Here is a 13,295-nt window from a genome sequence, read left to right on the forward strand (position 1 = left end):
TAAAGGGATTTCCCCCACAGTCACTTCTCCCTGTCCACTTTGTTAATTGCTATCAGTCTCTGTGCCAGTATGTGGTATATATTATTTCGTCACTCCATCCTAGCACCCAAATATACAGGAGTTCCCCACATGAGCTACAGTGGTGCCTCGCAAGACGAATTTAATTCATTCCGCAAAAAAAAATCGTCTTGTGAATCGTGGTTACCCATAGGAATGCATTGAAATTTCTTTTTTTGCCCATAGGAACGCATTGATTAAATTTCAATGCATTCTTATGGGAAACCGCGATTCGCAAGATGAATTTTTTGCAAAACGAATTTGTCTTGCGAGTCACCTTCAGATCGCAAGATGCATTCGTCTTGCGAAAAATTAGTCTTGCAGGGCATTCGTCTTGCGAGGTACCACTGTACACTAAAAGGGATTTATCACTCTGCCAGTTTCCTTTCCCAACCCATATCTTCTGGTTATGCCACCAATAGGCCATCAAAAAGGAAAGTTGCCAAGTTGGGCACTTCCTCTTGAGACAAATCATATTATATCACTAGATTTACACCTCTAAGAATGCAGTCCTAATGAAAGTTCCTTGAGAACAAAATCCCATCAAACTTCCAAACCAACATGCATTGGATTAAACCAGATGCTAGAGAACCTCAGATCTCGGTGCCATATGTAGCCCTATGGAGCTCTCTATGCAGCCCCTAGGACTCTCCCTATGCCATGCCTCCTCCCCAGGCCACAGACTTCACTGGTGCTGGAGGACTCCAGGTCCTCCTTCAAGTGGCCTCTAGTGTGTCTTGCTGTTATGATGACTGTTTCCTGCCTGAATGCAGAATGGAAAGATCCACCAGAGAGCAGAAACATCTGATTTATGTGTGGCTGAATACATGTCACCTCCATTGCTCCACCCACTCTTGCCTCTGGTCCCACCCAACCTGCAACACCCACCCCTGCAAAGGTTCCCTATTAGTAGTTTTGTTTCCCCCATTACCATGTGAGCCTGTTCCCCATATGTTGTAATATGAGTGCATTTCAATAGAAGCAGCTTGCCCAGTGGGGTGGAGCTACAGTGCCGGCTTCTTGGCAGTGGTGTTGCCACCGCCTACCAGGGTGGAGAGAGGGAGAGGCAAGGAGCATGCAGCCACACAGGCAGGAGAATCAGGCTGGCTCTGCCAGTGGGCTTGTGGGCTTGCAGAGCCCCAACCTCACCATTGCCTCATCCCTCCCTCTGTTCCATTTGGGGTAACACCACGGCCAGGAAGCTAGCATTGCAGCTCTACCCCACCACGCATTGGTGTATTGCAAAAGTGTTCTTATGCACCACTGCTGTATTGTTATATCTATTCGACTGCAGTGATTGTCTCTAATTCTACCTTGTTTCTCATATTATAAGACATGTCTTATATTTATTTTTCCCTCAAAAAAACACACTATGGCTTATTTTCAAGGGATGTCTTATTTTTTTCCTCCTCCTCCTGCCGCGGCCGGCATTGCTGCTGCGCCTATCACTATGTCTTATTTTCGGGGTATGGCTTATATTCCTTGAATGCTTAAAATCCTGCTATGGCTTATTTTATGGGTATGTCTTAAAATATGAGAAACAGGGTATGTTACTGGTCCCACTGACTTTGTTTGTCGCTTCTGTACTCAAAAGCAAGACCATTATGTTTGATTAACCCCAGATAAGTATGCATAGGATTACAGCCCAACTCATTCTACCAGCAGGTGGTAAACATCCACAGATTTCTATGCATTTGCAGATGTCTAAAGCAAAAACAGAAAAGTACCTGCATCTGTACTGCTGTTGAGCAAGGTGAAAGATGGCACACCAGGACCTGTTATGAACAGAGTGTTAAAAACTCAAGTTATTTTCTTTTAAATCAAGGCATTAATGGAGAGTTTTACGCAACTTAAGCCAAACCCTTTGCTCAGGCAGGGGCCTATTCTGGGGGGAAAGATAGAGTGAGGGAAACTTTGCCTCAAGTACTTTTTCCAGTACTCGCTGCCTGAAGTTTCAAGGCAACAATTTCCCTTTAGCCTTTTTTCTGCTTCCCAAAATTTGTATCTCAATCTTTTTTTCCCATTCTAGGCAGCAGGAGGAGAAACAACAGTTCACTGGGTAGCTCTTCTCATTGCTCAGCACTTTTTTTTAGAAATGATGTCCAAGGTGCACATTAGCCAACGAAATGTGTTGTAGGTTGAATCCTGGGGAAATATGCAGCATTTGCTTTGGCAATCTGTGTGGAAGTGTGTGTTGGGGTAACACTGTACAGCTAGTTAAATTCATGACAATATTATCAGTATAACAAAATTGAGCTAGGGTAACCAGATGCAAAAAAAAAGAAAAGAAAAAATGATAAGGCTCCTACACAATTATTCATAGAACCATAGAATCATTGCATTGGAAGGGACCCTGAGGGTGCTCTAGTCCCATCTCCCAGCAAAGAAGGAATCTCAATTAGATCATACATGACAGATGGCCATCCAACTTCTGCTTGAAAACCTCCAAGGAAGGCAAGCCCACCAATAGATCAGTAGATAGAGCATGAGACTCTTCATCTCAGGGTTGTGGATCCAAGCCCCACATTGGGCAAACTATTCCTGCACTGAAGGGGGTTGGACTAGATGACCCCTTTGACCCATTCCAACTCTACAATTCTGCGATTCTACCATATGACTTCTCATGGAAGTCTGTTCTACTGTCAAACAGGTGCAAGAGCTCTGTCCTTTTTTGGTGCTATATGTCTAGTTGAATGTTTTTCTTTCTTCTATTAAGGCTAAAGAACAACCAATTTGCTTTTTCTTCTTATGATTAATATAAATCAGGCTTCCTCAAACTTGGCCCTCCAGATGTTTTGAGACTACAATTCCCATCATCCCTGACCACTGGTCCTGCTAGCTATGGATAATGGGAGTTGTAGGCCTGGTATAAGCACTGGGGTCCAGGTATCAAGTCACACTTATATCAGATGGGGTAGGCTGTACTCACCATGGCAATTCAGGGTATAGTATCTTGCATTTCTGCTGAAGGATGCTGAATAATACTGACATCTTTCTTTGTTTAGATTACAGCTTATGCATGTTTGTTTAAAATCATTTAATGCTATTCTGCAAAAAAGATAAAAAACAGATTAACTTGAAGTTAGTTTCATTAAATCGCAATTATGAAGAACTCCACCCAAATTGGCTTGGATTAACTTTATTTCAGTTTAAAAGGTTACACAACTGGCAACACTTCTTTCTATCTCGTCCTGTTTTCAACTAGATATTAAAGTAAGAATTAACTACTATAGCACAACTGTTCCATTATAACAGGAGTGGCTAATCTCCATGGGATAATCTGGCTCCCTAAAGCAAATTTTATGCCCCTTCCAACACCCACTGATTTGGGGGGCTACAGCAAAAACACACACATACACACAGTGCTGAAATGTGCTGAGAAGTTTAAGCCTTTCTGCCCTGTGCCTTGATTGAGATGCAAATTGTCCCCTCACTTGCCAGCAGATTATTGTCCTCCTTGCTTATCAATCCGGAGACAGCAAAGGCACAGGAAGACCTATGCCAAACCCAGAAAGGCCAGGACAGCACCTCCACAAGGATACATAAAAGAGCAAGAAATTATTTCCGGAAGTCCAACATCCAGGGTAGGAAAGGTTCACACCCATGGTGGGCAGGGGATCTCCCAGGATTGGTTCCCAGCCCTTGGTCCTACAGTAAAGAAAACAAGGAGACTGCCTCCTGGTGCCATAGAGTGGGCCCCTGAAAGCTAGCTGGCTTCTTTCACACTGAATAATTTCTGGTTTTGCATGCATATCTCTTTTTGCATGCTTTTCTTTCAAAGTTTTGCTATATTATTTTCAGCTGCATGAAGAACTTTCTGTCTCCATGGTGTTCCAAGTTCCTCCATGTTGTGCCATCTGTATCACAGTAAACATACTTTTTATTCCTTTGATGAATCATTTAAGAGCTACAGCAACCTTCTTCCCATTGAAGATCACTCCATTACTACATGGAAAATGTGGATTTCTAAGATAGCCATGCACCCGTCTGCTAGCAGTTCATCACAGCACATATTTGGCTAGCTACCCTATGACTGTGTCATGATAAACCTCATCACTCAGATCCTACACATCCAGCAAAATGAAGCAAAAACAGCCGTACAATTTCCCATTATGCAAAGTCCATCAAATCTTGACACCATATGCTGTTACATTTATAACTGAACGCATTCCAAAGGCAAACCCTATTTGGCTATCAGAAATATAGGGTTGTGTTCAGAGGTGCTCTTCTGTGAGTGGAAGGCCTCTTTGCACAGGGTGGGCTTTTTTCTGATGTACTGTCAGATCGTTCCATGAGAAAAGGGAACTGAAATCGAGCAGAAGCTTTCTATTAGTGCAAGAAAGCTTTGCACAAAATATTGCACAGAGTCTTGTATAGAGTCTGAAGATCCATCAAGTATGTGTTGCATGAAATCTTCCACTTCTTGGGTATTTCTAGATCAAACCCACTGACTGGCCAGACCAGAGGATCGTAAAATACCCCAGTGATATTAACTGCTGTAGTCTACCTCTCCAAGTAGTAATACTCTTTTAATTAGTTTTCTTTTAACCAATTGTTAAAACTTATACTTATTGTCTATTTTTAGATATTCTTGTTTTCTTTTATTGTTTTTATGTATTGCATATTTATGTGTGCTGGTCAAGAACCGTAATAATAAATCAATCAATACCCCATTCTGAGCATCGCCAGGCCTCAGTGGTTAACAGCCTTCTGCGTATATCCCAAGCTCTTTAACTGATGTTCTGTAGAGCAGATGGAGTAAACTTCAAAACATTCTCAGATCATTACCACAGCTTCAAAAATAGCAAGACAAAACAAGCTATCTTGGCTTAATGCTAAAAATAACACTTAAAAACTAAAAATATGATATTGTCTTAAAGAAAAAATATCGTATTGGATTACAATAAAAATGTGGCGAAGCAGAATCTTACTTATACAGGTGTCTTCCTCCTGGCGTATTTTCAAATTCATTACTAATAAAGTATCTGTGAAACAAGCAAACAAGTTACCAACTGATTGACTGATCAATAAATCGTGGAATCACCATTCCAATTTTAAAAATTGCCTGAGGTGACACACAAAATATGAAATTATTCAAATGCACAAGCAGATACAAAAGACAGCTATAAAATCAACCTACATATAATACCTAACCATAGCAATGCTGTAAGACTAACTTGCATTGGCAAAGTTTGTTTTTATCATTGCTAAGGTAATTCTAACCTGGGAATAAAGAAAGGACTGCACCAGATCCCATAAGGAATGCAGCAGATCCAAAACAAAACAAAACTGCATGACTTATTTAATAAGTAATTTCCAGCACTCACTGATCTCCATGAATCTCACTGAATAGTGGATGGAGAAAGGAGTCTGTGAGCCAATAGGGCACTTCCAAAAGAGAGAGAAATGCTATGTTAAGCATTGGGTCTCCGTAACATTCAGTGATCCATGTTCCAGCATAATACTAAGCTTAGGTGAAATAGATTCAACACAAAAGCTCCAAATTCAATAAAGGTTAGTGGTACTTAAACCTCACTGAAATCAATGTGCTTAAGTCAATTGCAATTTAACATATCCCTGTCTTTAGCTACATCTGGCTAGAGGGCTTTGAAACACCACCAAAAAAAAAACCCATCAAGGGACATCCACGTTCAGCCTATCTGAAAGACATTATCTGCTAGGCAACTGAGTTGGTTTCCAAGATGGCTCCTGCTAATCCAAATGGGAAGACTTGGGGCATGCAGAATTAGTATGGTACAGGCTAGAAAAGGGATTCTTGCACAAAATCCCCTATACTACTTGGTTCCCCTTCCTCATAGAAACTTTACATCTGTTCCCACTAACTTTGCATCTCAGAGGCCATCCAGGCCTTTTAAAATAACTAATGTTGGCCAGTTTTTAAAGCTTTGTGTAAACTTCAAGGGTACCATGGGTTTTTGTTCCATTTTTGCTTTTAGTTTTATAATTTCATGTGCTATTTGTATTTGCAGTTACCTCCTTCTTCATTGGAAGCCGCCAATGTTGTTATAGGGCTGCATGCAAATGTTGCAGATAAATAAATGCAGAGGTAATTTCTGCTTCTAATTAAGAGACATCACTACAGCAGATACTAAGAAACCATAATAGGCTTTTTAAACATTACCCTCCCTTTCTCCACTAAACTTAAAACTAAATTTGATGAATACTCACATGAAGTTATTCGTTAAAGCAGCTATGCTGATTACTTCCCATTTTCCAGATGTAATGGGCTTCATTTCCTAACATATAAAATGGGTAGATAAAAATGGAATTATATGATACAAGAACCTAAATCCATAATGATTTATTTATATATCTGTTACTTACCCCTGTGCTATTGATACCAATGTGGTGGATATGCTTATAGCCATCTGCGTTGCTGATGATTTTGTAGTAGCTATCACCGTCAGGTGCAAAGTAAGGCTCAGAAGGTTGAAACTGGGGAAACCAACAACCAAAAGTTTACAGTAGATAAACAAGGTTGATTTTTTAAAAAATGACTTTATTGTTTATATCATTTTGTAAGTTGCTTTGGGTCACTTTTCTTTTTTTAAAAAAGGAGCAATAAATTCAATAAATAATATAAACTTTGGGAATCCTTTAAATATTCAGCTTCATTAAAGACCTACATTGGCTCCCAGTACGTTTCTGAACACAATTAGGTGTTGGTGTTGACTTTTAAAGCCCTAAACAGCCTTGGCCCAGTATATCTGAAGGAGTGCCTCCACTCCCATTTTTCAGCCTGGAAACTGAGGTCCAGCTCCAAGGGCCTTCTGGTGGTTCCCTCACTGAGAGAAGTGAGGTTACAGGGAATCAGGCAGAGGGCCTTCTCGGTAGCGGCACCTACCTTGTGGAATGCCCTCCCATCAGAAGGAAATAAACAACTACCCGACATTCAGAATACATCTGAAGGCAGCCCTGTTTAGGAAAGTTTTAAATGATTTATTCTGTTTTTAGTGTTCTGTTGGGAGCCACCCAGAGTGGCTGGGAAAACCTAGCCAGATGGGGTATAAATAATAAAAATATTATTATTATTCATTGAATAGTGATCAAGGGTTTCTGGAAAATGCAGCAGTTTTTGCAGTTCATGATGGAAGAATCTGTTTTTATTCTTCAAGGCTAGTGTCTTAAAGTGTCAGCAGAACAAAATCGGATTTATATATCATGGCTAAAGTTTTAAGTGAGTTATGATTTATAACCTGGCTTCACCCCCTCAAACAAGACCTATTCTGGTAGCAATATTATTCCAAGATATTTCATAATGAGCCCTAAGCAATTAGATTTATCATCTTATTGAAATGCTGTGTTCTAGATGAAGGAGGCTGTCCTGGCAGGGGAGTAATTGCAAATAAATAGTACTGCCTTGCATTGAGTTGAGCAGGCAAATTATACTTCTGTTTATGACTTCTATTTATTTTAATGCTCCCGAAGTGTCTCCTGGCTACAGCATTGTTCATGTGTGGCACAAATTATTTAATAAGGAGTCATTTGTCAAAAACTACTAGAGATAATTGTTTTAGTTATGTCAAGCAAGTGATCAATAGGGGAATTGCTTCTTTGCAGTGCACTCCCATCTACCAGAGAGCCTATTTAACTGGATTACACAATCGGCACCTAATATTTATGTCCACACACACTGCTAAAACTGACAAAATATTAGTCTATTATGTGCGGTGACAAAAGGAATGCAAATGGATGAAATATTAATAGTAACATACAGCATCAGCAAGTTTTGTTGCTAGTTCAATAAAACGACTAGATCTTTTTTATGGCAAAACATCCTGTTTTCAATATGAAAGCAAAAAGACCCTATTCATAAAACAATGCAAACACAACTTTCCCTTTGCTAACGTATTTTATTATCCAAAATCACTCCAGGTTGCCTCCAATGTGCCTTTACCTCAGTAGGAATACCTTTAATTCTTGCAAGTCAGGGAACCAAGTTTTCACTGATCTCTGCTAGTAAGCCCCTTAAGCTACCATCCTCAGCTACCATCCCCTCTGAAAAACTGCTGCTGAGGAATAAGCTGATGCTCCAGAGCAGGATATGATAAAGAGAAGTCCGCAAGGTAGGCGGGATAAGTGAAAATCAAGTGCCCTGACTTGAACAATACAAAATGCACCACCACCATTCGGTATACCCCTCCTAAGAACCAAGTTATGCACATTCCAAAGAATGTTGGCAGCTGCATTTCTAGGGTCCAAAAAAGCAGATCCATACAGCAGCAAGTGGCATTCAATAACATGTCTGGCAACCTGGATCCATTGCTCTAAGGCAGGGATGCAGAACCTGCAGCCAATCAGATGCTGTCATACGACAGCTTCCATCATCCCCAACTATTGACTTTACTGGCTGGAGCCGACCAAGTCCAACATCTGGAAGTTCCCCTTATTTGCTCTAAGGAAAATATTCATTAGCATAGCTGTCCAAGGTTTCCCATTATTTCTAAGCAGCCTCCACAACATTCCTGTAATAAATCTTGTTGTTATCCATAGCTGTACATTCAAAGGTATTATGCAAAGCCATTGGTGGAGAATCTATATAACTGGAGGTTTTTTTAAAGGAATGAATGAAAGCAAGGCTTGCGAATTAGCCAATAGGCTGCAGCTTTAAAGCCCTGTTGCAACTTTGCAAGTGCCACTGGTCAGCTGATGGCTGGTGCCTGCCAAGTGTTCAGCCTTTACCAGTGTGCATTGATTTTGAAATGGCTTGCAAGGGTTGAGGGCTCTGCCAGCTAGAAACAGTTGCCTGCCCCTGTGGCATGAAAGCAACCTTTGATATATCGTAGTGAAATTTAGCTGTGCTTTGCTGATGAACTGCTGTCAGCTGGAGTGCAGAAGAACATTATCCAACAATGGTGGGGTAATCAATTCCCCTCCCTCCTTTCTAGTTTATATTACACTCACGCTCGTTTTTTTCCCCACCTTCCTTTTGCATAACTGTTCGCCGCAAATGCAGTCTGCTCATCACTTTACTTACTGATACTGTACGATATAGAAGCAAAATGTGTTAGCTGTAAGGTCTTCCTGATCAAGTTTGACAGCAGGTGGGATTATCTCCCATCTTTGTAGGGTAGGTTTTTTTTTTATCCCTGCTGTCTCCTTCCTCACTGTGTTTCTTGAAAGCTCTTTTTTTTTTTGCCAGGGGGGAGGGGACGAGAGGAATTTAAAAATTGTAAATATGCATGGGAAAGCTTGAAATATCACATGCATTTTGTAATCTTACCAGCCTCAATTCCAGCCCCCCCCCCAAAAAAGAGAGAAGTTGGGCACATAAGGCCACAGATGTGGCCTCTCGATAGAACAAAAGTGGCAATATCATTTAAAGTGTTGTTGTCTCAGTTATTTGGAATGGGTGTCTCCCAATGGTCTCATCTAACTACGCACCTGAAGGGTTATTATTCTATTTTCCACTGTTAGGAAAAGTGATGCAATCCCATTTACACTTATTTGGGAGTAAGTCTCATTAAATCTATTGGAAATACATTTGAGGAGATATGTATAGGGTTGGGAGTCCAATAGCATCTGGAGGGTCACCCGTTTCCTACTTCTAAGCTACACCCTTCCAGTCCTTGTAGACCAATGACAATCCTGAAGAAACTTGGAAAGAATCCTTAGTGTTCCACCTGCGGGGCGGAGGTGGAATGGACCAGCCTTCCTATAGATGTAATATGTAATTGATTATTAAACTGCATGTCATGATGTTAAAGTCTGAGAAAGTAAGGCAGCTTTGGAGAAGCAATTAGAAAGCTGGCAAGCAGCCAAATTGGCTGGACTACATGACTAAAGTTTGCGCAGCAACTGAAAGGCCTAGCAACAGGCTGTGATTGGATTATGAAAGTTCCCTGATAAGCAGCATGATACTGCAAGGTCGTTGTTGGGGAGTTTTGAGGGAGTCTGGAGATAGTTGGTGTGTGTTAGATGAGAAAGCTGTGTATGGTAACTTGTAAATACTTTGCTTTTGGTTTTGCTCTTCTGTATATAATAAAAGCAACTGGAACCCAAGTTACTGTTCCTGAAGTTCTGTTCCTGAACCAGTGCACTGGGCTGCACAGTCTTGCAGGGTGTCCACTGCGGGAGGATCGGCATAAGGTCCACCAATACATGAAGCAGCAGCAGACAAAGTTGTCCTTCCATCTGGAACATGCAAGTTCCCAGTTGCTATTAGCTCCACTACTGTTCTGGACCCATGTTTAAGGTACAAATATGGGCCTTGGGACTCCACCAGGGGACAAAAAAAGCCGGGGAAAGTTTCAGGAAGAAAACAGCTGGCAAGACAGCAATTAAGTCTATCTTTTCCCTTTTCCTCATTGCAAAAAGCACCTTCTTAACTATGCTTTGCAATGGAAAAGGACCCATGGAGATATCATTGCACATGGCTGCAGTGTAGCATGTAGTTTGGCTCCCCAAAATACAGTACTTACTCTGCCAACCCAGCCAGTTTTACTCTCAAAGCGACGCTCTTTGTCCTGAAAGGGGAAGAGAAAAGAAATATCCACCATTATAATAGGTGCCTACCAAGCAATACCCTTCTTGCCCCTCCCCTGTTGTTGTTTAGTCGTTTAGTCGTGTCCGACTCTTCGTGACCCCCTCCCCTACTCTAATGTAAATAGTTACAGGATTTTCTTTGCCCAATGGCTTCCTAAGGAAAGTTGACTCCCACCCTACCCTTTCATACCTGTGGACATTGCCATGCTCCACTCTGTGTGTGGTAGTCACAGATTCCAAGAACTGAAAAATTTTGAATTCTTTTGAGCCACTGCAGACAGAGTCTCTCATTGGTCACCCATGTTACAACACTCAGGTAGTGATCCCTAGAAAGGATAAGATGGTGCTAGGCATCTATTGATATGCGTACACAAGCTTGAATTCTAAAAACTCATAGCTACCATTTGTATTTACCTGAGCATCAAATACTATCGCAATTGCAATACTGGCTACAGACCCTTGACATTAGGCTGCAACTCTTAAAACAGTATCTCCTAGTCTTAGGCTGCACGTTTCAAAACACTGAACAAGGATTGTTGACATTCTCACAATTCAAAAGAGGATGCTAAAAAGGGTTATATTTTCCTTCTTGCACATTTAAATGCTAGCTTAAGTGTTTCAGAGCCATTAAAAAAATGTGTGCAGATTTGCTCCAGCATGTTGAAATAGATAAGCTGAAATTCCAATTATAGCAATAGGAATCACTATTTATAGGAAACCTCTTGTGGCAGAATAATGGCTTGCTATAGTATTAATAACATGGAACTATAAAAAATGTTGAAAAGACAACTCTTACATATAAAACTTCTGCCAGAAATAGTTTTTACTACATTTACGTTGCTGTCTTTAATCAGTGTTCTGCTTTATTATATATTGTTGCTCAAAAAAGGAAACAGCACTATAACAGTTTCAAAAGCAAGGCTTGTTACATTATTTGGACTCACTCAGATGATATGCTACTCGGCGCAATAATTTCATCGGACTTGATCTGGGGAAGAGACTGGGTATTCACAACAAATAGCCTTATGGTTGGGTTTTTTGCACCTGCCTGAAAGAATTAATACATTTTATATCATGATAACATCTGTACATAACAGCAATGCTCGTTTATTAAAGCACAGCAAGCTTAAAAATAATTATTCTTCAGCTCAACATTTAAATGTTAGAATTCAGAATAGCATGGTATTCAGAAATATGCCAGGTAAGTTACGGATTTACAGAATTTTGAGGTTCTACAGGTGAATGTGTCTCCCTTATCTCTTTCTGATCTTAGAAAACATGAAAGCTTTGTTCCATTCCAAAAAAGGAGGCATGGCAATATCACCCCTCCTTTTTTGTGTGCAGCCAGACATTTTTATTTATTCATTTATTTTTTCTGAGTTTTTTCTCTTGAGAGAAATAACAGCTATGTGGGGCTTGTGGGGATGCTATTATCATTGGAACCACACACACAATTCAAACTAGCATGTAGCTTATGCCCTATAACAGTCAATTTTACTGAAAAAGGAAAAAGCCTCCAGCTACTTATTGCCAAACACATTCAGGCATGCAATCCCAAGTAGTAAATAGGACAATATGATGATCTAAGCCCAGTTTCATGTTAATACAGAGGTCTCAAATATCCCCAACTATTTTAAATGCAAAAGATGAGTGCCCCAGAATCCTGGAGGAGGAGTAAGGAAGCTCTCTCCCTCTCCTTCTTTTCTAATGACCATTCAAATGCATTTGCCGAAGGTAACAGACCTAACACCCAATGAAGATCTGCCCTTATCACATTCCTACTCCGCCCCAAGACAAGCCATTTCAGAAACTTAAATTCCAAAGTCTTAAATTGCATTTATTTCCTGTTTCCCTAGAGATAATAAAATACTTCAATGCTGCCAGATGCTATTGACTTAAGTCGCAGTAATCACAGCAAGCTGTTGAGGAGAGACAGACAATATTTTAGTTAGCAGCAACTGATTAAATGTGAGTATTCTCTTAATCAAAATGCTCAACAACTATGTTTAATAAATAACACAGACCTTAGGATATGGGATTTTAATGGTCTTTGGATATTGCAGTGTATCTTCTGAATAAAATGAATACTCAATAACAGGAACTCCAGTATCGTTAATCTCTGCATATGCTAAAAAGCTGCCATTTGGAGACCACCACAGAGCAGAATGGGTGCCAAACATTTCCTCTGAAAAAGATGCAAATGTGTTCTTTTGAAGCAATAGTCGCTGAGTTGGCTTCTGCCTCTGAAACATTGTTCTTATTAATTTGTATACAATTTCAGATGGAACTGTAGCTGCTAACGTTCAGGTGCCTTGCCCTGTCTTGCGACCAACACAATAACCAAAGCCTCAGAAATGCCTTTTTACAGAAATAAATGTGTCATAATAATCTGGCTTCAATAATTAATGTAAATTCTAGCACTCAAAATCATCATGTATTCTGACACTGAAAATCCAAACAGTTTACCAAAGACAATTGTTTCTTTCCTAGTCTATAACATTTCCACATGCAGCCTTCCAAATAAGGCACAGTCAAATGAGAAGAAAACAGTTCTAGTGCCAGTTATAAGCCAAACATTTTTAAAACGTAAGGGAAATACCAGACATTATCTTCTTCTTCCCTATTATGTCTTTTAGATTGTAATCCTGCACAGGGGGGGGGGCATTTTTTGTGTATTGATCCCATCCAAGTTGCCTTGGGAGTCTTTTCAGAGTAAACAGCTGAGTAAAAAT

General features: G+C 40.3%; 1 protein-coding gene across 2 annotated transcripts in view; it reads right to left on the reverse strand.

The window, feature by feature from the left end:
- Nucleotides 1–13,295, reverse strand: part of DPP4 (dipeptidyl peptidase 4) — a 59,551-nt gene that overhangs the window by 28,582 nt on the left and 17,674 nt on the right. Inside the window, exons 9-17 of one of the 2 annotated variants that reach the window (XM_035132535.2) lie at nt 12,588–12,748; nt 11,508–11,551; nt 10,754–10,889; nt 10,500–10,544; nt 6,403–6,513; nt 6,247–6,314; nt 4,989–5,042; nt 2,987–3,105; nt 1,785–1,832 (exon numbers count right to left, since the gene is read on the reverse strand). In XM_035132535.2, coding sequence (XP_034988426.1) covers nt 1,785–1,832; nt 2,987–3,105; nt 4,989–5,042; nt 6,247–6,314; nt 6,403–6,513; nt 10,500–10,544; nt 10,754–10,889; nt 11,508–11,551; nt 12,588–12,748 — 786 coding nt within the window. Of the gene's footprint in view, nt 1–1,784; nt 1,833–2,986; nt 3,106–4,988; nt 5,043–6,246; nt 6,315–6,402; nt 6,514–10,499; nt 10,545–10,753; nt 10,890–11,507; nt 11,612–12,587; nt 12,749–13,295 lie in introns of both variants that reach the window. The other variant, XM_035132551.2, reaches the window with a different exon arrangement.

The sequence above is a fragment of the Zootoca vivipara genome, chromosome 1 (assembly GCF_963506605.1).
Source record: "Zootoca vivipara chromosome 1, rZooViv1.1, whole genome shotgun sequence".
Classification (NCBI taxonomy): Eukaryota; Metazoa; Chordata; class Lepidosauria; order Squamata; family Lacertidae; genus Zootoca; species Zootoca vivipara.